Below are 24,525 nucleotides of genomic sequence, written 5' to 3' on the forward strand. Positions count from 1 at the left end.
GATTAGTCAGATATCTCAAATTACTCAGCTATATCGATGATTACAGGATCAGGGCCTAGATTTGTTCCTGCTCTGAGAGTTTGTAAGCCAACTTTGAGCTAATTTTAATAACTGAGTAATAAAGTTCTAAATAGAGAATGTGTGTAGAAAAACTTTGGGTTTTCCTACATTAGCAAAAGTGGTCAAGGAAAGGTTGGGGTTAATGAACATGTAACTAACTCTGACCTATCCAGTCTAGTATAGATGCATATTAACATATTGTATTTTGGTTTAGCTGGCTGACATTAACCTTAGCTTCCCATTGGCTAGGGTAGGCCTCAGCCAGCTAAACTGAGGCAAAAGATTAACCTAGGTCTATGGTGGGAAAAGATCATGATTAACTATTATGTGTTTGCTAACCTCAGCCGAGCCTTCAACTCTTTTCCTAAGGTAGACAAACCCTTTCAGATGTCTTGCTTGTGTTTCTGGTGTTCATTGTGTGATATTTCACTCTAATATAATTTAACACTTCCTGCATTTATTTATACAGGCTATCACCAAAGCAACACGGTTTCTGTCCCTGCCTAAAGACGCTAGACTGCCAGAGAAATTACGAATAAGGAATAAAACATCTTTTAGAGGTAATGCAACGTGGTCTGATACCAGCGGCAGCACAGCCTACTATATTGTATATTTGGAATGGACAGACTCCCCAGATAGGGCCCCATTTACCCATATGAGTAATCCTTACGCGTGCAAGCAATTGCATTCACATTAATGTAATTACTCACATGAATAAGGATTACTTGTTGGGTGAAGGTTTGCAGGATTGTGCCCATATCCTTGCTCCTAAACTATAGATTCAGTAACTTCTTCAGTTGTTTTTAAGACCTCAGCACTATTCAGATGAAAAGCAGCTATTGTAAGCATTTTTGTAATGTCACCTTAGAGCAGTGGTGCCCAAACTTTTCCTGTCACACCTGTCCACCCCCTTACCAGTAATGGAATCTGTTTGCACCAAACCCCTCTCCCGCCCCATTATGCACAGTTGGCTCAGCAGAGGGGCTTGGGCTGAATAGGGTGACCAGATGTCCCGATTTTATAGGGACAGTCCCAATTTTTGGGTCTTTTTCTTATATAGGTGCCTATTACCCCCCATCCCTATCCTGATTTTTTACATTTGCTGTCTGGTCATCCTAGAGCTGAAGGTGGTGCTGGGGGCTGAACTGGGGATAAGGGAGGGGCTGGCCTGGGGGTGGAGAAGGAATGAGGGCAAAGCTGGGCATGGAGTGGAGCTGCGTCTGGGACCGGAGCCAGGCTGGGGGTGCAGTGGAGCTGTGGCTGGGGGTGGAGCTGGGCTGGGGGCAGAGTGAAGCTGTGGTTGGGGTCAGAGCTGGGCTGGGAGCAGCATGGGGCTGGATGGCACTCCCTCCCTGCGGGAGCTGGCCCAGACCCCGCCACACGCCCCCTTGAAAGTTCCTCTGTGCCCCCCTAGGTGGGGCATGCCCCATGGTTTGGGGACAACTGCCTAAGATGGTACTGTGTTAATTTGCCATTGCAAATACTGCTCTTATGGGGCTATTAAGACATACCAGTGCTAATTAAAAATTAAGATAAAATAAGTTATTGATAATTAGCAGAATGAATTAGAAGTGACTTTTTTGCTCCAATAAAGTTTAGTGGTGGCAGAATATACTTAACTGGGGGCAAGTTAGGGGGAAATGGTGAGAACAAGAGCCTGGACCCTGTGGGTGAAATCTTGGCTCTGTGGAAGCCAATGGGAGTTCTGTCATTGACTGCAATGAGGCCACGATTCCATTCTCGGTATTCTGTAGGTGAGAGTAAGATAAAAGTGGTCACATCATTTGAAAAGGGAGTCAGAAGAAACAGCACAAATAAATCAGGGCAACAAAGATTTGGAAAACAAAATATTTAGTTCTTGATTCACATGTCTTCAAAATACACATTTCCGCCATGATTCCCTTTTTCTTATTGAAGGGGATATCTGCATTTAAGGACCAGTCCTGCAAACCTTTACTCATGAGAGCAGTCCTTATATAACTACTCCCATAAAAGTCAGTGAGATTTCTCATGGCAGCAGTTCTGTACCACTGAAGTCAATGAGAGATTATGATTTAGTTCAGTGAGAACAAGCACACAGGAGTCAAGCCTACTCATGTGAGTGAGGGTTTGCAGGATTGGGTTCCTGTTGTGTTTCAGTGTCTCAGACTTTCTCTGCTTATATGTTCACTACAGGGATTATCTCCTTTAAAGATTTCCATGGGGTGAGATGCTAACATCCTGCCCGCTTCTCCTTTCACCCCAAACTTTGATGCTAAAAAATGAGAATCTTCTCTGCTTTACTCCCCACACACAGCAGATAAGATTCATTGTCACGGGCATTAGAAAGAATGAAATCTTAGATCCACAGACTATTGTCCAAAGAGAACACCTAGTCCAAACCAGGTGAACAGGAGCCATAATCAGTGGATAGGTTATTTGAACATCTGATAGGAGTTAGGACCCTCACATTCTACTGCAGCTCTGCCACTGACCGTGGGCACATAACTGTGTCTTTCTGTGCCTCAGTTTCTCAATCTGCAAAAGGGGGATACTACTTACCCTCTTTTACAAAGTGCTTTTTCTGCTATAAATGGAGCACTGTTGACAAGCTGAGTGTTACTATGGCAACTGGCCCAGAACGCTGATCCATGGATGAATTTAACACCCTTTGGATGATGTGTCTTTCTGGACAGTGTAATGTATTTCACACCCCAAATATCTCAGTGTTTGCCAAACCAGTGTTTAGGCATTTGGTTTCTCACCAAAAAATTTTTAATATTCCATGAAAAGTAGACAGTCTTTGTGAAAAATTTCGTTTTCTTGTAATCTGAGTTTTCCATAGAAAAACAGTTTCAGTGGAACATCTCTGGCTTGCCCTGTATATTATTTTTATTATAATTTATAAGTAGCTAGAACCTGATCCATCTGATTCTCTTCCATGTAAAGTAACAATCAAGAGCTACCCCTGGAAGATGCAATACATTTAGATTCAGTAACATTTCCAGACCATACTGCCCACCATAATTAGTGGAATATGACTCCCCCCACAAGTTTAGCAATGGATCATGTCCTTGCAAGTTGGTAATTATGTCTTTGCTCTCCTGGAATGTAATGATGCCTTTTATTCTGTAGCTCTGTCTACAGAGGTCATCCACTGTCACCTAGAATTAAACATTGAAAAGGAAATGTGCCTCAAGATTATTCAATTGTCAAAAAATATATAATTTGACACATTTAGAAAAAAAAGCGATAAGCCTGCCACCAGAGGTGGAGGAAGGTTTTCTTTCTATGAAATTATGTGGGTGGATGGCCAATTATATGAGGATATATTTTGTTGACCTCTTCCTCCTTTGTGCAAGAGAAATGCTGTGAAGAGTACTAATGGGTACCGTTCCTATGACAGTCCCACAATATACTCCTCTTAAATACTATTAAAAATAGATTTAAAGCACCGTTAACTGACTTAAATATAGGAAATACCACAATTCATTTGTAAATGGTAAATGCAATAAAATATGGAAGTATTAAAATTATGGAAAGTATGCAAATATTGATGAAACTATTAAGAAATTTAAAGGGATGCTGCTAAAGGGAAAATCATTTTGATCTATATCTGTCTATCTTTAAGAATATTATCAACTTAAACTACCAGACAGTGACTATTCAAGAATATGTGTTGATAGATTACCACAGCTTTCATTTCGACAGTTTGTACTCTGTCCTGGGGAGACCAACAAGAAGGGGTTTGAGGGATCGGAAACTAAGATTTCTTGCATGGTGTTTCCTTGACATTGTCTCTTCCGGTGGCATAGAGAGGTGGGAGACATGATCTCCCACCTCCACAGATTCCCAGGGAAGATCCTTTGTCTGGTGGAGGGTTGTGCCCTTTGTGCTGCTTCTCTGGAACTCCTCCATCCTGGGCCATGCAGTTCCTTCAGGGAGAAGCGTGCATACACCGAGGCTGAGTTAATAGTGCTTTGATTACTATTTACTTAGGCAAGGATGCCCAGTGTAATCCTGGCTGCACAGAGAGGACAAAACATCAAAAAGAGCAGTTTATCCACCCCTCTTGCCCATACAAACCCTAGCAAAGCAATATCTGTGGAACATTCCCAGTGGGAGTTCTTCAGGGCTGGGGAGGGAGTAAATGCAGCAGACCTGACGCTTTCCTGGTATAGACACTGCCACACTTTGAGCTGGAGGTATAAATTCCAGCTTGAGGAGACATACCCTCCAAGCCAGCTACTGTGCTAAAAATAGAAGTCTAGCCATGGTGATGCACACCGTGGGGGGCTAGCTGCCCAAGTATATAGCTAGCATTTCAGTTGGGATCATACTGGGGCAGCTAGCTCACCCGCTGCTCACACCATGGTCGGCTACACTATTTTTAGTGCATTAGCTCAATCAGAGCTAGTGTGGGTATGTCTCCCTGAGTTGGAAATTACACCTTCAGCTTGACGTGTAGATGTAGCCTATGGGAGCATCTATGCTGCAATAAAAAAACCGGGTCACTGAGTCTCAGAGCCTGGGTCAGTTGGGCTCTGAGACCCACCCCCGTCACAGGTTTCAGAGCCTGGGTTCCAGTCTGAGCCTGAATGGCCACGCTGTAATATTTAGCCCTATGGTCCAAGCCCTGTGACCCCAAGTGCCCCAGGAGCCCCATCCACATATCTTCATTCTCTTTCCCTCATGTAAGTGGAAGGGAGCAGATAAACAGCTGTCTAGAACAACTGGAAATGTATAAGGAAATGTCACAAATGCTTTTGAAAACATTCAGCCAACTGAGCACAAGTGCAAAATTTTATCTGCAAATTTCTGGGAAAACAGACAAAATGGCTGTGAATTGCAAAATACAGATAAGCATTTTTATTTCTTGTGGTTGATACTGTGCATGGCTCAGTTATTTTGTTTTACAGCACTGTATTGGCAATGATATTCTTCAACTAACATTTTAATATTGTTTTAAATTAACAGTAGGAGGTGCTGACAGCAGTGACTCTGAACTGGAGCTTCCTACCACAGTGCTCAATTTAAAACCTAGAGCACGAAAAATTTTGCAAGACCAGAGCCAGCAGCAGCCACTGCAGCAATTTAGAATGGAGTGGAGGAATGAAGTTAATGGAGACCATGCTGGAAGGGTAGATAGCAGAGAAATGGACAATGAAGCTCAAGCATCCAGAGGGTTCAGGCAACCACTGCTATCGAGACCAAGATTTGGAACAGTGAGTGAAGAAAATTTGACTGAAGATGTTAGATCAACAAGACCAAAGCCACCACCACGAATAGTCAGGTGGGCATCAGAAGCTGAAAGGCATAAAAATAAATCTCAGAATCAGCCATACTGAAAACAGCTGAAGTAGAACTATCAATAATAAACTACAGATTTAAATTAGCATTCTAAACCATCTGACTGGACAATGGGATCCAGTTTAAAACCTTGGTCTGGATCCTTTGGGTTGCATGCCCGTATCATTAATTAACTGGATGAAATACTACAGCAAATACTAAACCCAAGACACAAAAGAAAACATCGTTTATGAATAACTTTTAGCAATGCTGTGACAATTATGTTCTTTTAACCACTAAGGGGAAAATGTGCCTTTTATCACACTATTAGCTCTGGAACCAAATAACCCAAGTTTGATATTTATTTATCCAACTAAAGTTTTAAAAATTCTTACAATGAAGAGAACCTTTAAAAATATTGTAGTACATATAAGATTTTATTTATGATTGAATTTTGCTTGTCTAGATCAGATTTTTAATGTGAATAGCACTTGAAATTGCACTATGCCCCTGTCCCATAGACCTTGCAAGACAAATACATTTATCACTGCAGATTATTGTTAGCATGCCCAGTATAGTAGGATGTTGTTAGGGGTTGGGAAGGCTGGAACAGGGTCAGAAAAGGGACCTAGCTGCAGAAGCAGACTCTGAAACACATTCAGTTAATGGAAAATGGGCTGTAAAATCAGGTGAAGGACACTAACTCCTGAGTTATCCTGATTCATACTATCTGCATTTTTTCCCCAGCATATAACCAGTGAAAGGTGCTGAGCATCTTCAGTGCTAGGATGAATGCTCTCAACTTTCATTCGTGTCAATGTGAGTAGATAGCACTCAGCACCTATCAGGATTGGGCTCTCAGAGGAGGAGTTGCAGGCACATCAAAAGGGTCTGTTTGAAGAACTGGCTCCTGTGTCTGTTTGTGGCTGCTGTGGAAATGCAGCAGAATTGTTATAACACTAGTCACAGGCTGAGGGTGGATGGTGTCACGGTGAGACATGGAGTCAGATTCAGGAAATGTGGGTCCAGTTCTGAGTTTTGCTTGTGAATTTGGGTGGCTCATTTGGTCTCTGTATCCCCTCAGATATTAATCCTTCATCTGCTTTGTCTTTATCTAAATTGTAAGCTCGGTGGGACAGGGACAATCTCCTATTTTTGTTTGTACTGCATGTTGCACAATGGGGCCTCAATCTCATTTAGAGCCACTAGACACTACAATAAATAAATCCTGCTATTACTGCTACTAAGACACTCATGTCTTTCTCATCTCAGGTTAGAGCCATTTTAGTTTTATTTATGTTTGAGGGTTGGTAGGTTTTTTTGTTGTTGTTGCAGTTACTGTAATACTGTTCAGGTTATGTGGAATTCTTGTATCTGCCAAATGCAAATTCTAAATCGTGTGCAGATGGAAACATGATCTTTTTAAAGGCTCACTCAAAGGCCCATGTCAAGATACTTTCTCTGCTGTGAGATGTTGATTTTTGCAAAAATACATGGCCATTTAGTTACTGTGGGAATCAGTCACCAGTGCATGACCATCTTCTTCTCTTTCGCTTATAATGGAGGGAGGTGATGCTACAAAGTTAATTTATATAAATAATTTTGAATTCATTTTTCAACAGCAACTTTTTTTTTTATTACATTTCGTAGAATTATCAGCATATACTCTCACCACATCCGAATTAGAAATGAGCCTGTGCTGGAATTTTCACACTTGAATACAGATCCAAATTTCCCCCACAATGAGATTATGTTATGACTGCGGGCGGGGGGGCGAGGGGTTTGAATTAAGTTTGAATTGTAACTTTAAAAAACACAGCAAAATTATGCACATAGAAGGTTAGTTTGGTTTACTCACTCTTTCCTTTGCTGATAAGGACTAAACAAGCAACTTGTAACTGAGCAAGTCACTTAGGGTCAAATTTTCAAAACTGGCTTCTGATTTCTCACAACTCCTGAGAACTTGCATCTTTCACTGACTTCAGCTGGAGTAGTAGGTACTCAGTGTGATTGAAAGGCAGCCCCAAATGTTTCAATTGCACACCCAAAAACGGAGGCACCTAAAATTAGGGGCCATTTTCGGAAACTTGGGACTTAACCTCTTTGTACTTCAATTACTTCATTTATAAAACAGGATAATGCTTATTTTTAAATGCATTTTGAGATACATGAATGAAAAGCAGTAAGTAAATGCACACCATACACTTACAGAATCATTATATTTTGAAGTATGTCTCCTACTACCTTTTTCCTCTACAAAGTAAACTGGAACATTATCTTTAAGACTTTCTAATCAGCACCTTCAGCTACAGCCTGCAATGTGGATTTTGTCTTTTGTTATCCAATGTCAACGAAAGTTTGTGGATGTTGGGAAATTAGAAGCCAAATAAATGTATGACTATCATCTAGCACCATCTATTGGCGGAAATGATGTATTGACTATAGACATGGTTTTCATTCCCTTCAAGAAAAACAAGTCCGCAGTGACAGAATAATTTCCGTCACAGAAGCGAAGGGAGAAATTTAGGGAGACAGAATTAAACTGAAGTTTGGCCAGGATGATGAAATGGACACACTTGTTCTTGTGAAAAAATGTTGTGGGATCATTAGTGACAGTTAGGAAACTTCAAGAGGTGAATTGCAAAACTAACCCCCCCCCCCTCAAAAAAAAAAAAAAAAAAAAAAGACAAGACTCAAGGCAGAAGAAAAGTAGTGAGGTGTGACTCATGGGGATGGCAATAGCGAGAATGGCAAGATGCCAAACTTATTTTCCTAGGCACTGGAAATGGTGGCTCTGGACACCCTGTCTCAGAACTTGCATTCCAACTCTTTCCCCTTTCTGTCTTTGTTTCTCTTGTATCCACTGATGGTGCTGCCTTCCTGGGTGAAGTAGAGGACAAATCCCATTTGCCATTAAGTGAAAGCTGGCATCTCCAAAGATAGCATTTAGCAGCAACTACCTTCCGCAGAGGGGAATCCAAATCTTGCAGATGCAGGCACTTCCAGGAATAGCATGGAAATTGAAAGCAAAGGGTAGGAGCAGACCCTAGTACAGGGATCGGCAACCTTTGGCCCGCGGCCCGCAAGGGTAAGCGCCTGATGGGCCGCGTGCCAAAGGTTGCCGATCCCTGCCCTAGTAATAGCATCCTCTTCTGTAGGGAGGTGCATAGATTGGAGCCAGAAAACAGAGGAGAGCTGGACTGGCAGGAGAAGCTAGCAACAGAGACAGTACATTCATATCTGGGCATTACAGGAATAAAAGAACAAGACGGTATTACCAGCAGTTCCTAAGGAATGGCGAACCCTCTTGCACTCCCTTCTGCTACCCTATGCAACTGAACTGACTTCCGAGCCCCATTCCCCAATTCCTTCTGCTCTTAGGCCCAACTCAGGAAAGCACTTAATCAAATGTTAAACTTTTAAGGACATGCAGAAGGCAGTGGGACTTACATATGCGTTTCAAGTTAAGCACATGCTTAAATTATGTCCTGGATAGAGATGTTTTCCTGAATGAGTGCCTAGCTGATCAGGAAGCAAGAGGTCAACCTGACCCAAGAAGTCAGTCAGGCAGAGGAAGACTAAAGAATTGAGAGAAGGCAGTCACGGAAACTAAATATACTGCATTGGATGTGCATCCCATCCAACTCCATTGACTTGGCCACCTGTCTTCTGAAATGCATTACAAGGAACAATATATAAAGTTAACAGAAGACAATTACTGAAACATTAATAAAAATGGAATGTCATTTCACTTTATTGCATTTTAAAAGAAACAATTTTGGTGCATTTTTTGTAACTAACACTACAGAGAGTAATCTTTTCCAAAATACTTCAAAATCACTTTTTGCTATAAATAAAAGCCACTTTGTCCAGTAGCATCAGCTACAGTATGTCCCTGAGACCACATCTTTTACAGGCTTCTCACTCCAAATATTAATTTTCCGTAATACAGATTTAGACAATAAGAAAAATACAATACATCTTCCAAACTAAAAATCACTCATATATTAAAGCAAAATAATAATAATAAAATAAATAAAATTTGGTTGTGGAAAGCAAAAAGTGTTTCAGCTTGTGCATAAACATAAAAAGTGAAGTGTTGAGTCCTATCACCCCTAAGAGTGGTATGAAGACAATTGTTAAATCTAGTGTAAGCTAATTTCATCATGCATTTGATCTAAGAAAGCCCTCCACCCTCCTTTTGTTATCAGTGTCACAAGTTAGAATGACTTTCTATCTGTTGGTTGTTGAGTAAGAAGATCAAAGTTGTTAAATCCAAATACCAGTCCACTATGTTTTATTTCCACTTCATTCCAAGTGGCAGCAGCAAAGCAAAGTTTGCCCTTGTTGCCAAGAAGGCTAACAGCATACTGGGCTACAGTGGTAGATGCATTGCCAGATCAAGGGAAGTGATTATTCCCCTCTATTTGACACTGGTGAGGCCACATCTGGAGTACTGCATCCAGTTTTGGGCCTCCAACTACAGAAAGGATGCAGAGAAATTGGAGAGAATCCAGTGGAGGGCAACAAAAATGATTAGGAGGCTGGGGCACATGACTTATGAGCAGAGGCTGAGGGAACTGGGCTTATTTCGTCTGCAGAAGAAAAGAGTGAGGGGGGATTTGATAGCAGCCTTCAACTACCTGAAAGGGTTTTCCAAAGAGGCTGTTCTCAGTGGTGGCAAACGACAGAACAAGGAGCAATGGTCTCAAGTTGCAGTGGGGAAGTCTAGGTTGGATATTAGAAAAAACTATTTCTCTAGGAGGGTGGTGAAGCACTGGACTGGGTGACCTAGGGAGATGGTGGAATCTCATTCTTAGAGGTTTTTAAGGTCTGGCTTGACAAAGCCCTGGCTGGGATGATTTAGTTGGAGTTGGTCCTGCTTTGAGCAAGGGGTTGGACTAGATGACCTCCTGAGGTCTCTTCCAGCCCCAATCTTCTATGATAAAGATCCCTGTTCTGGGGAATGATGTTTCTTTCCTGAGTGGAGGGGAAAAGGGCAAAAGAATTAGTGGGGACGTTTTGAGGCTCTTGCTTAAATGGTCACCAGGGATAAAAATTTCAAAAGTGACTTAGGTGCCTAAGACTCAACTGAAAGTCAATAGGACTTGGGGTCCTAAGCACCTAAGTCACATAGCAAAACTTAATCCCAGATCACCAAAAAAAAAAAGATGAAATCTACAGTACATTAAAAATGAGAAGATTCCATTTTCTGCATGCTTAACTCTCATACAGAAATCAAGGGTACCCCCTGAAAACAAGCACATATATAGACTAGTCTCATTGTGTCCACCTATAAAATGTCAAGTAATTAAAATATGTGCTCCCATTGTGCTCTTAGTGGGATTTTTCCAGTGATTTCAAACAAGAACAGGCATTCTGTAAGAAGGAAGGAAAAAGTTGATTTAAAAACAAAATTACAAAACACCATCTGTGTTGCATGTACACATCATATATGCTAAATTCAATTTAAAAAAATCTGCCGAGCGGCTTTGTATACTACATCAAATAATTAAACAGGAAGTGCTATGAAACTTTCAGATAAAAGGCAATACAAGAACAAACTTTTTTTTTTAAACTAGTGGATAAAATGTAATGCTCAGAAAAGTGAGACTAGTAACACTGACTTGAACCTGGTATAGTATGGGTCAGTGCTATGGAAACCATCCCCATTAAGTCTGTCAATGCATTTCAATCTTTACCTGCATCAACCTCCATTAGCTTTGGCTTGCTAAAATGGATGCAGAAAAATGAAGACTAAGCTGCCAAACACACATTTTCCCTGGTTACCTAAACTGGAATTTAAATGTATGTCTTCAGAGATGAAAAATAATGGATTAATCCTACATGGAACAAACACTTTAAAACATCACTAGATTTTCCAAAATGTGTCTTAAACAACCATTTAAAGAGCAGGAAGGAGCGGTTATTCTTAAAATGAAGATGGAACAAAACTGCACAGGAAGTTCTGGGAGTTCCTTAAAATACTCACTTATGACAGAAGGTTGCCAGATGAAGGTGTTCAATAATGGGGGGAGGGATAGCTCAGTGGTTTGAGCATTGGCCTACTAAATCCAGGGTTGTGAGTGGAATACTTGAGGGGGCCACTTAGGGATCTGGGGCAAAATCAGTACTTGGTTCTGCTAGTGAAGGCTGGACTCAATGACCTTTCAGGGTCCCTTCCAGTTCTATGAGGTATATCTCCATCCATTATATTTAATATAATAGTCCAGGTACCACTAGTGCAAATTCCACTGTAATTTACATCGTCTCATCTTCAATCACCCTTATTCTACATGATGGCATTTTCTCTTAAAATACCTTATATATTATATATAAAAAGAAACCTACGTGCTAGAGCATACACAGCTCTATTTACCAGAAATGCTGGGACAGAGGAGTGAAAGCAGAATGTCAGCCAGCCAGTTGGGAATGGTTAATTATGCTGCATGGGAAAACTTCTAGGCAGAGCATGCATCACAAGTTATATATGGAATCTCTGATTTATCAACAAGCCATGGTTTATCCAGGCCATGGAGGCCAATGGTTTATCCAGGTCAGCCTTAATTTCTCATACTGGTAAGTGCACATAACAAATTTTACTTCTTTAAATAAAAAATTCATTTGTCTGTCTCTCTCAGTCAAAGAGACTATCAGTTTTACCATCATGCTTCAATGTGGGGTTGCAAACTGGATTATTCATCAGCCATTTATATATTCAGAGTCAGAAACATTTTTCTTGAAGGGATTTCAACCTTATTAGCACAAAGAAAATACAATGCTCATTTTACAAAGATTTTAAATGATACCTGCACCTTTGAAAGAGAATTTCTCTCTGAACTACAGCTCTGAGAATTCCTGTCTTGATGTATGATCCTGCAGCAGACAGGTCTGTATGAATCTGAGGGCTCAGTCATGCTGGCCTCCCCTTGAACTTGTACCATTCCTTTTAGAAAACAGCCTGCTGCTGCAATACTGGTTTCTTTAGTGCTCACCATTCTTTAGTATAACATATCCCCAGTTATTTGAATTACTTTGCATTTTATTGATGATGCATCAGCCTGATTTAATAAGCTGCTATTCACTTTTTAATTTAGCATTTCTACCACTGCAATATCGTGGTGTGTTCAAGAGCATTATCAGAATAGCCACGAGTGCCAGCCCCACACCAAGACTTGGAGGGCCACAGGAACTGAACTCCTGTGCGATTCCTGAGAGAAGAGGGGCAATTATGCGTCCCACAGATGTCACAGACTGGCCAACTCCTAGGAGCGTGCCACTGGCCTGATTCCCACCCAGGGTTAACTCAAGGTCAGTGATGCAAGTGCGTCCTACAGTGGTTGAAAATGCTAAAAATGTTGACGATAAAATGACTGTCCATATGCTGAATGCTGTGGAATATAGCATTATCAATACACAGGTGAGAACAGTGGAATGTAATAAAAGTGCATAAGTGTTATGTTGATAGAGTCTTGTTATTGGTCCAAGTAAAAAACCAGCAAGTGCTCCAAGGGTGCTACTATAGCTTATGAGGTACCCTGTGAACTTAGGTTTCACCCCAAATCTCTCTTCAATTGCCAGAACAAAATTGCTATAATACAGCATTACAGCTACAGACATTAGTAACCGTACTAAAAATATATCCCACAGATCAGAGCATGCAATGCTTTTAATCCTCTTCAGCACTGACACAACTGGAATCCATAGGGACTGGAGGGGAGTATCATATTTCATTGCTCCATTAGATAATGATTGAACCTGCAGGTCATAGTTTGCCTTTGCTGTCACTTTGCTGTTACTGGTGGTCTGTTTGTTTTCATTACTATCTGTGTGTTCCTCACTCCATGGTAACATCCAGACCAGGCCTGTAGAGGTAATGCATTACAATCGGTTAACTGTAAACAGTTACGCTCTTTACCACATGCTCAAAACACGCAAGTTACTGTTATGTTTTAATGATGTCTCTAATTGTAGAAATCAAAGACATAAATGAAAGTATTTGCACTTTGTTGGCAACATTTCATCTTAAAATAATCACAAAACAGTTTACAAAAATTAAGTACAACATAACCCATATAGTTACTATTGGTTTCTACATACTTAAATGGGGCTCTATAATAAGAGAGAAAGGTTAAGTGACTTGCTCATACAGATCTGAGAACTGAACCCAGGATTCCAACTCCCATTCTCCAGCTCTAGACAAAAACAACACTCCATCTACTGTATCTGGATGTAAAAAAGAAATAGAGAGGGGGAAGGCTGTCTTGAACTATTTTCAAAGTCAGAAGTATACATTCAAAGAGCAGTCTGAATGCACAGAACAGAAGGGCATTACAGTCATACTACTGTACAAACAGCATGAACACATCGCCTGAAAAAGCCTGAAGTGCAAAATACTTCATACAACTTACCAGCATTCAGAATGAAGATAAAAGAACAGATTAAAGATGTCAGGTAAAAGCCACTCTCTAGCTCTGTGAAGTAGCCACCAACCACAGGACCCAGGATGAAACCAACACTGGAGGCTGCATTGAAATGTCCTAATACAAGAGGGCGCTCTCTCTCAGAAACCAAGTCAGAAAGAAGAGCTTTTGAAATGGAGAGAGTGTGTTTGAAAATACCTGCAAGTTAACATAAAAACATACAGGAAAACTATATCATATTTATTTAGCATGTGATGTAATTTATAAGGTTGTGTTGAATTATTGTTTGAAAATTCCAAAAGCTACAAATCATCCAATGCCAGAGCTATAGAGGTTGTGTCATGGGGGTGGTGAGCTGGGCACGTGACGAGTTTGGCAGCAACCATTCCCTCGGCTAGTTGAGGGTTGGGACACAGGACTCATGTTAAACAGAGATCTGTGTCAAATGAGAAAAACAGCTCAAATAGAATAGAAGCAGCATCTCTGAATGGTAGATCCCAGTAGAGGTGAGGCAACTGCCAGACACATCGTGTCTTGTGGTCAGTGCTGGGGAAAGAATGATACGGCTGGCTATGGACACCTGCAATTGATACAGTACAATCCCAGGCTGTTGAACAGTAGGTGTTGACAGGCCGAGAGAAGCAGTAATTAATATGAATTCTCGGCATTCTAAAAATGCAACACGTGCACAATAAAATATCTTTCTCTGCTCCTTCCCCACAAAAGGATTATCTTACACCACCACAATCCACAACCACTGGCAATATAGGAGCATTACAAAAACCTCTAAAGAGGTAGTTAAATTTTTAAAGATTTATCAAAATAAACAAACCACTGAAGTTCCTTTATGGTATCAAAAAACCCACTGCCTCCCCTATCGAAGAAACAAAGAAGTTTTCTTTGGAATGAGGCTAGTCGAGTCAGAATTTTAAAAACCTATTATCTGAGTTTTATAATACAGGTATGTTGATGGAAACTTAGTGTTAGTGACACTAACAAATATGCTTTTACACAACATACACATTCCATTACGTAGTAAGCCAAGCTTTTACATGATATCCTATTTGGAAATATATGTTCAGTATGACAATATACTGAAGATGTTATATATCATGTTATATGGTGCACACAGACTAACATTTTTAGAAGTTATTAGTGACTTTGGGTGCTCAGCTTGAGGAACATTAAAGTGGCCTGATTTTCAGGAAGTGATAAGCACTCATCCTTTGAAAAAACAGTCCCTGCACTAAGGTGTCTGAGAAGTTGTTCACCTCCTCCCCCACCCTCAAAAAAAAAAAAGAAAAAAACCACTGGCCACATTTCGCATAATTTAAAAAAAAAACTTAAAAATTAAATGAAAAATGCACTGAAAAGATACACTTAGAAGTCTTTTCAAAGCTGGGGTTCCATAAGTGCCAAAGAACCATTGCACTTGTGATAAGTAAAACTGTTCAAAGCTGCTATCCAGCTTGTCCCCATATCTAAATACCATGACTTCCCCAGCAATAATTCTCAAACTAACATTGGACTGAATATAAATCCAAGTACCAAGTCAATTACTCACCTACAGGTATTCTTGCAATGGCAAACAAACACACACTGGTGGACATGCCAAGCAGCAAATAACCCAGTGCACTGAACAGGATACAGGCAAGCAGGGAATGTTGTCTTCCTATTACATCACTCCAGCAGCCCTGGTGAGACAATAAATGAGTGCTTTTATAGTACTGAACTACCCATTGTAAACAATATGCATGTCTGAATTAAATTGATTACTTCTCTTCTCAAAAGAGAGGTCCCTGAGGGACCATCAATGGAAACATTCATAAACAGATTAGATAACATTCATAATAGTATTGCGTCTAGATGCCAGAGGCTGGACACGATGGACTAAATTCAACCCTGAAGTCAATGGGAGAAGCACCTGCTTGCACCATGAATTAATTTTACTAGATGAGGTATGAAAGCCAAGCTTAATTTAATTTAATGTCTCATCTTAATTTTATGTAAACTCATGACAATATAGTGAAGTATCATGGGTGACAGCCTAATGAAAATGCCATCACACCAACACTCACCACTATTATTTATTTATGATAGCAACTACTGTGTGCTAGATGCCTGCCAAACACTCAGAGAGGGCAGTCCCGGCATGAGGGAGCTCTCAGTCTGAGTGCAGACAAACAGAAGAAGGTCATGGGAAGGGGAAAATTAAAAGGTAACCTATATACAATAAGTCAGCTTAATTCACTACATGCAGCATGACAGAAAAGAGTCTTTAAGTAGGAAGGGTAGGAGCCTTACACATAAGTTCAGGGAAGCTGCAAGAGACAGAGGAAAAGGTGACTGTGTGCCAAACAGGTGGATGAAACCTAGGAGCACTGGTTCCAAAGTACAGATCTGAATGTTGGCAGGTACAGTATGCATTCCTGACCTATGGCTTTGGGGTTGTGTCCTTGTGCATATTTGTTTTAGGAAAGGAGGGGGAAAAGCATAACTTACGGGGAAAAAATAAAGTTTGAGAGACACTGCATAAATTAAGGCCACCTGGCAAATTACAACAGACTCCATATCCCTATTTCTCAAACTGGGGTCGCTGCTTGTGCAGGGAAAGCCCCTGGCGGGCCGGGCCAGTTTGTTTACCTGCCCAGACCACAGGTCCGGCCGATCGTGGCTTTCACTGGCCATGGTTCGCTGCTCCAGGCCAATCGGGGCTGCTGGAAGCGGCAACCAGTAAGTTCCTCGGATCGCACCACTTCCAGCAGGTCCCATTGGCCTGAAGCAGCAAACCGTGGCCAGTGGGAGCCGCGATCAGCCGGACCTGTGGACGGGGCAGGTAAACAAACTGGCCCGGTTCGCCAGGGGCTTTCCCTACACAAGTGGCGAACCCAGTTTGAGAAACACTGCTCCACATTAATCACAGAATTGCAAACATGGAAAACATAATTTCAGAGATCTGGTCCATGATACCATTTCTTTTATTTAGACTACTGCGTTCAAGAAAATTGTTCTAATAGCAACACAACATTAAACAGAATGTTGCATGACTGACACTTCGTAATATTTGAATGATTAAACTACTACTTTCAAATCTAAGCAGAGATTTGGTTTTCAGCTAAAAATTTCATCTTGTGTACTAGGATTTGATTAGTCCCTCGAACTGACACAAAAAGTTCCACAGAGGGTAAGAACAGTTCCTCCAACCTCAAGGGCTTGTGTAAACACTAGTGTAATGCCGACAGACCTCGGTTATTGGCGTGCAAGATCGAACCCGGGATCTCTGGAGCTTAGTGTATAAGCTAAAAGCCAACTCGCTGTTAGCTAAGGCTGTAGAGCACACACAATTTCTCTCTCTCTCTAAGTGGTCTCAGTGCTACTAGATGGGACAGAACAGGAGGTGTGGGGGTTACACTAGCAAATGTACAGTTTCACATTCCCCAAAATATTACCATTAATGTTATCAATTTTCCTACAAAGTTAATAGAAACATCAATATATATTTAAGATTCAGTATTCAAAACTTACCACAAATGTGCTGGAAAAGAGCTGCAGTAAACCATAAGAAGATCCTAAAATAAAAATAGTGAAAAAGACACTGAGAATTAAGTATGAACAGACTAGTGAAACTGGCTTTAAAATGGTTCTGCAAAATGGGAAAATTAACAAAATAATTCATTAGAAGTACAGGAACAGGCAATAGGGAAAAGCAGGGGCAGGGTCCGGCATGAACAAGAGTTTCACCACTGTGATGGATGAATTTTCCTCTTTTTCTGGGCTTCTCAAAATTGCAACACTATTCAACTGAGAAGTATGAAAGCAGAAGTATGCTGCTTTGCCAGGGGAAATAACTGAAACTGGGACAGTTGGCATCCTACACCAAACATTATGACAGGGCATTGTAGCAGCAGGCCTGGAAGAAATTGCAAATCCTACCCTTCAAAATGAAGGGTAAGAACCTAGCAGCAATTGGCAATAGGAGAGAAGGAACAGAAAGAAGAAAACAATTCCAGCATGGAGCCAACAGTACAATATTTGTCAGTCTGTTTTACTGATTAAAGGACACCCCAGCTCTCTGGCTCTTTGAACACTTAAAGTCGTTGCAGAGGGTAGAGGTGATAATGTACTGTATACTAAAGTTACTGCATAAAAAACATTTCTGTCAACCAAACTCAGAACTGGGATTAGCATCAGAAGGAGCTTTATTCCATGCAAACTGAAAAGGCAGGAGATTAAAAATCTGGATATAAAGAAGACATTTATATCATCATTACTATTTATAAACGATGCACTAGACCTGTATTTGTGTTATAAGCCAGCACCCCAGAATCACTTCAATGGACGAGAGGAAGCTACAGAACCCCAAAAGGTCATAATTTGGAACCCACCACACAGTAGCTTCTGAAGACAACTATGAAGAAATACAACGACTTAATAGTGGGACAATCACGATTATAAGGGGGAAGAATCAGCTGCAGAAAAATGTCTATCTTGCTTAGAGCTTGCCATTGTTTTCCACTGTGTGGCTACTGAAGGTTAGTTATGATACATATCTGACTTCTACACCATGTCCTGGGTAATCAGTACCCACGCTGTACTCACCTACTACTCCTGCAACAGTTGGACTTGCTCCTAGAGACTTGATATGAAGGCTTAACAGAGGCACTACCATACTTACACCAAAGAAGTCCTGAAAGAATAGGGAGAATGGAGTTTCAGTAATTGAGCATATTTACAAAGATACAGAAAGTCAAGATTTAGGAATAAGTGATTCTGTATTTTAAAAGGGTATTAAATTTTAATTAACTAACAATCTAGGATCAGGTCTACATTTGGAAGGCTCCATCTGTACTTATATACCAGCATATTACACCGGTCAAGTGCTTCTAGCGTGGATGCAGCTTATTCTAGCTGCCCTGAGTGAAACAAGCTATACTGGTAAAAACATCTACATGTATGTATGACTGCATCTACACTAGGGGTTCTAGAAGGCACAGTAATGCTGATCACAAATCACACTTTCATCACACACATGATCAAAAGTTTGTAACACAGACCTGGTCTATAAGAAATAAAAAGTTTTGCATGACAGAGAAAGTGTTGTGTTGCATTGTATAATCCTTGCAATTTGACTGCTATGTTCACAAACTACAATTTTTTAAGCTAAAAACTATGACAGGAACTACTTATCTTCTAAATGGTTCTAAATACCTGAAAAAAAGCAGTGCTACACTCTTTCAGAAGACCTAGCTAAGAAATATTTAATGCTTTATATATTATATATATATATATATATATATATATATATATATATATTTGAAGTTGAATAATTAATTCTAAATTTTCAAAATGGTAGGTTTGCACTAATAGCATTTTTAATTCAGCAATATAAATAGTCTGATGCATCATGCAAATAAGAAAAAAGCTTCTCTGTGTACAAATAATTAAGTTATGAAAACAAACATTTAAAACACTTTGAAAAATGCATGTAAAGTACAGTCTTTCAGTTGAAAAACATCATCTACAATGGGAAGAGAGGCTTTCAAGACAGCCCACTCCTGTAAGCAGATTGCCACTGTAATGAAAGAAAAATAATGTAAAGTGTTATACAGGATACAGTACAGAGGCAAGGCAAAGCATAAGGGAAGCAGGGATTTCCTCAGTAGCATCAGAGGAAGGCGAGACAACATGTGGGGGTTCTACACTCCTATACTGTACAAGGATCTCCTGGCCTGTCCTTTCACATTTTTATCTTTTGTTAACTTACCACGCTGACCTGCTAATTCTTTATTGCACAATGCTGCTTGCATGCCACTTCCACATCAGAGTGGAACTGTGCTGAAGGGGATTACTGAAGCAGTATCACCTTTTATGAGAGACTACTGCAGTTGGACTAAACGTTCGTAATAGTCTGTCCAAAACTAGAATAGAGATGTCATTACAAATACAATTGAGTCAAATGCTTCAAATACCTCATTAAGCAGTCATGATGGCTAATTTTTATATATACATACACTCACAAAACTATTAAATATTTATTAGCATAAGTCTAATAATACCCAAAGCTGAACTCTGGTACTCCTTAAGTAACATAATCTTTAAGCCCAGAAATTGTTACTAGTATTTGCATGTCAGTGAAGAACAGTCATTATTTCTTATTTTAAAGAGAGAAGCGTATGTTATTCTAAACTCTAATTTACTGACTATGGGAAGGTTATGTAGTAGACAACAGCTCAGTGACATCTTTCAGCTACTATTCACAGCGGTCACCCTTAGAAATGCGCCAATTGCCTTCTATGGCAGAGTAAATTTACCTCAGTATTTGAAGGGTTCTAATTATTACCTATAATGAGTATAAGGAAGTTTATGAAACACTGCAAATATAAATGTAAGCATTATCTATTTAAAGCAAAACAGACAAGCTCTGGGGAGCACTAGTGCCTGCTGCTTTTTCAGACTTGTAAGGAGAAAGACACAGTCAAAAAGGAAGCATGAACAAAGGAAATGAAGCAAAAACGAGACAGATTTATTTATCAAGGGTGGAAATGATGGAAAATAATATAAAAATACAAAAAAGAAAAATGTCAGTTCTCTTCGGCTAGTTTAAACGAAGTAACTTGCAGTAATACAAACACATACAAAAACATTTCCCCCGTTTTATAAATCTTAAATGCTTATTTCTGAATTAAACTATCACACTGGCTAATTGAACTGAAAGCACTCAAGGTCCCAAACATGAATGGTTAGTTTGCCTACGTTAATAGACAGTATAAACATAGTGCTTTAATTTAGTAACAGGGCAAATCCTTATCTCTCTCCTACATGTGCAGATGGCTCTCTTTGCATGAAACCACTATGGTACCACTTTCCAAGGGGCTGAACAGGATTTGGTGAGTGCACTCCCTATTTAGAATACTCTGCTCAACAGGGGCATCTTGCATGGTTGCATGCAGGGGGAGATTTGGAAATAGGGCAGGACTGGAAGTTCTACAGCCAAAGCAGAATCAGACCCAGGCCACACAGCAAGTCAGTGACAGAGCCTGGATTAGAACTGAAGAGTTCCTGAATGCAGCTCTCTTTCTGAGTCCACAGAACAAATCATTCAATCCCTTAACAAGGGCTGCTAAGAAAGGAAGATTTCACATGATTTAGTTCAATAAAAGTGCCTGACAAATTGTCTTCAGTAAACTCCAATTAACAATTTTTTTTGTTTGGAAGTAAACCCTACACTGCAGTATTAGCAAGCCAACTTGAAAGTGAAAGAGACTCCATTGTCCAAACTGCATTAAGAGTAAACAGCACACCACTGCAGTGAATACTTGAGTACTGAACAGAACAGGCTGTCTTTGCCCATCCCTAAGCTCAGACATTTGAAGGAATTTTTCCAGTCCCTTAGGACTCCCTCAGGAAGCTCAGGGCTTTTTTGGCCAGGTAGTTGCTATTATTGTCAAGGCCAGGGGAGCTTCAACCATAACTGTGACGTTAAATACAAACACAGGAGAAATGGGTGGTGTCCGGTCAGGCTACAAAAAGGCAGCTCTCAAAGCCAGATGCTCTAGGGTCATTTACAGTATGGGACAGAATCTATTTTATAGGTGGATTACACATATTTAAGGTTACATTTGTTATTTGTACATTCTCCACCCCTACAAACAGCAGAGAAGATCTGCCATGGGCTGCAGGAGTGCCTGGCAATGGAGCTGAGGATCCTGTCTCAGGGTTTGCTGTGTGTTCAAGTGAAGACAAGTTGCAGAGACACCACCGTGGTAGCCCTGGTTCACGTACAGGCCAGATAGTATTTGCGTTTTTACATTTACACACACACACACACACACAGCCCCAGGGCAGGACGGACACACAGACACACACACACACAGCCCCAGGGCAGAATGGACGGACACACACACTGCCCCAGGGCAGGACGGACATACACGCACAGATCCCCAGGGCAGGATGGACAGACAGACACACGGACACACACAGAGCTCCAGGACGGGACGGACATACACGCACAGAGCCCCAGGGCAGGACAGACAGACACACACACACATACGCACAGAGCCCCAGGGCGGGACGGACAGACAGACACACACACACGCACAGAGCCCCAGGGCGGGACACACACACACAGAGAGCCCCAGGGCGGGACGGACAGACAGACACACACACACACGCGCGCGCACGCATAGAGCCCCAGGGCGGGACAGACAGACACACACACACACGCACAGAGCCCCAGGGCAGGACACACACACACACACATACTATTAATTTACATAATTTCTTATTTGGGCTATCAGTTAATGATTTTCTGTGCTGATGAAAGTAGGCTAGTCAGTTATCAAATTATTGTCTGTATCTATCGATTGGTTTCCCTAACAGTTCTCCAGTAGGGAAAGGGCGTTGATTGACTAAGGACTCTTCCCTGTACATTTTCTAAGCACTGGTGGAGATTGTCAGAAGTTGTCAGAAGTACAAATTTGGAGTTGAGAGATGTCCTATGATGTTAGTTCATTATTTTCTAAACGAGAGAGAATCAATGTACCACACTATGAGGCGTATAGTTACGGTGCGATCTGACAAGCTAGTGGCTATTTTTTTCTTTTCATCTAGGAATCAGGAACATAACTCACTGCTGTTTATGCATGGGTTTTAAAGCAGCGCGACGGGAAGGGGGCAGGACAGACATGACACACACCACACATCGCACAGAGCCCAGGGCGGGACGTGGACAGTACAGACACACACACACGCACAGAGGCCCAGGGCGGGGAACACACCACACAGAGAGCCCAGGGCGGGACGGACAGACAGACCACACACCCAACACGCGCGCGCACGCATAGAGCCCAGGGCGGGATCAGACAGACACATCACACACACGCCACAGAGCCCCAGGTGGCAGGACACACACACACACACACAACAGCCCGGGAGGACACACACACCACACACACGCCCCAGGGCAGGACACACACACACACACACACACACTATCCCCAGGGCCAGTACGACGGACACACAGACACACACACTGCCAGGGCAGGACAACACACACACACGCACACAGAGCCAGGCAGGACACACACAACACATACACTCACAGAGGGCCCCAGTGGGCAGGAGACACACCACACACACACCCGCACGAGCCCCGGCAGGAGACCAACACACACAACACACCGCACAGAGCCCCCAGAGGCAGGAGACACACACACATCACACCACACGCACAGAGCCCCAGGGCAGGAGACCACACACACACACACACACGCCACAGGAGCCCCAGGCAGGACACCACACACGCGCATGCACACACCACACACGCACAAGAGCCCCAGGGCAGGTGACACACACACACACGCAATTGCACACTACACACACAGAGCCCAGGGCGGGACACACACACACACACCATACCCCAGGGCAGACAGGACAAGACACACGGACACACACTCCCCAGGGCAGGACGGACACACACACACAGCGCGCCAGGGCAGGATGGACGGACACACACACACGCACACAGCGCGCCAGGCCAGGACACACACACACACTATCACGCACACCAGCGCGCCAGGGCAGGACACACACACACACGCAACACGCGCGCTCAGGCAGGAGACACACACACACACACACACACACACATCACGCACAGAGCCCCAGGGCAGGACACACACAACACACACACACCACACGCACCAGAGCCCAGGGCAGGACACCACACCACACACACACCACGCACAGAGCCCCAGGGCGGACACATCACAACCGCACCACACACACGCACAGAGCCCCAGGGCAGACAAACACCACCCGCACACAACACACCACAGAGCCCAGGGCAGGACACACACACGACGGCACACGCACACACACACACAGAGCCCCAGGGCAGGACACACACACACGGAACAACACACACACACACACAGAGCCCAGTGGCGGACACACACACACGCACACACACACACAACAACCACAGAGCCCCAGGAGGACACACACACACACACACAGAGCCCCAGTGGCAGGGACAGACGGACACACGGACACGCAACAGGCCCCAGGGCGGAGGACATACACGCACAGGAGCCCCAGGGCAGGGACGGACAGACACACAGACACGCACACAGAGCCCCAGGGCAGGGCACACACACAACACCACACACACAGCCCCAGGGCAGGACAACCACACACCACACCACACAGCCCCAGAGCAGGACACGGACCACACACACACACACACACAGCCCCAGGGCCAGGGACCCCCAACCCGGGGGGGGGAAAACACACACATCACACACACAGCCCCAGTGGCAGGACTGGACACCACACCACCACACACAGCAAACACAAGCCCCAGGGCGGACACGGACACACACACACACACACCCAACACACACAGCCCAGGGCAGGACACGGACACACACACACACACACCAGCCCCAGGGGCAGGACACGGAACACACACACCCACACACAGCCCCAGGGCAGGTACACGGAACACACACACACACACACACACACAACAGCCCCAGGCAGGACACGGACACAACACACACAGCCCCGCTAGCCGATGCACAGGGCAGGACACGGGACAACAAGCCCCAGGGCAGGGGACACCACACACACACACACACACGCCCCAGGCCCGGCAGGCGGTGATGAGCGTCCCGCAACTTCACCAGGGAAGCCACCAGGTAGAGGACACAGACCACGGCGGACTGGGACCCGAGACCCACGCAGCGGTGGCAGAGAGGAGCCGCCGGCCAGG

The 24,525-nt window shown here is 42.7% G+C and overlaps 2 protein-coding genes across 3 annotated transcripts in view; one reads left to right on the forward strand and one right to left on the reverse strand.

The window, feature by feature from the left end:
- SLC9A2 (solute carrier family 9 member A2) overlaps positions 1-6,880 on the forward strand; it is a 41,782-nt gene extending 34,902 nt beyond the window's left edge. Inside the window, exons 11-12 of the mRNA XM_032790284.2 lie at positions 530-620; positions 5,017-6,880. Of these exons, the coding sequence (XP_032646175.1) occupies positions 530-620; positions 5,017-5,387 (462 nt within the window). The 3' untranslated portion in view covers positions 5,388-6,880. The remainder of the gene's footprint in view (positions 1-529; positions 621-5,016) is intronic.
- A 2,180-nt stretch (positions 6,881-9,060) lies between these two features.
- MFSD9 (major facilitator superfamily domain containing 9) overlaps positions 9,061-24,525 on the reverse strand; it is a 15,593-nt gene continuing 128 nt past the window's right edge. The window contains exons 1-6 of one of the 2 annotated variants that reach the window (XM_032790281.2): positions 24,437-24,525; positions 18,351-18,438; positions 17,277-17,320; positions 15,316-15,445; positions 13,740-13,949; positions 9,061-13,193 (exon numbers count right to left, since the gene is read on the reverse strand). The exon at positions 24,437-24,525 is cut by the window's right edge and continues 128 nt beyond it. In XM_032790281.2, coding sequence (XP_032646172.2) covers positions 12,406-13,193; positions 13,740-13,949; positions 15,316-15,445; positions 17,277-17,320; positions 18,351-18,438; positions 24,437-24,525 — 1,349 coding nt within the window. In that variant the 3' untranslated portion in view covers positions 9,061-12,405. The remainder of the gene's footprint in view (positions 13,194-13,739; positions 13,950-15,315; positions 15,446-17,276; positions 17,321-18,350; positions 18,439-24,436) is intronic. The other variant, XM_032790282.2, reaches the window with a different exon arrangement.

Source organism: Chelonoidis abingdonii, chromosome 1 (genome assembly GCF_003597395.2).
Source record: "Chelonoidis abingdonii isolate Lonesome George chromosome 1, CheloAbing_2.0, whole genome shotgun sequence".
Lineage (NCBI taxonomy): Eukaryota > Metazoa > Chordata > Testudines > Testudinidae > Chelonoidis > Chelonoidis abingdonii.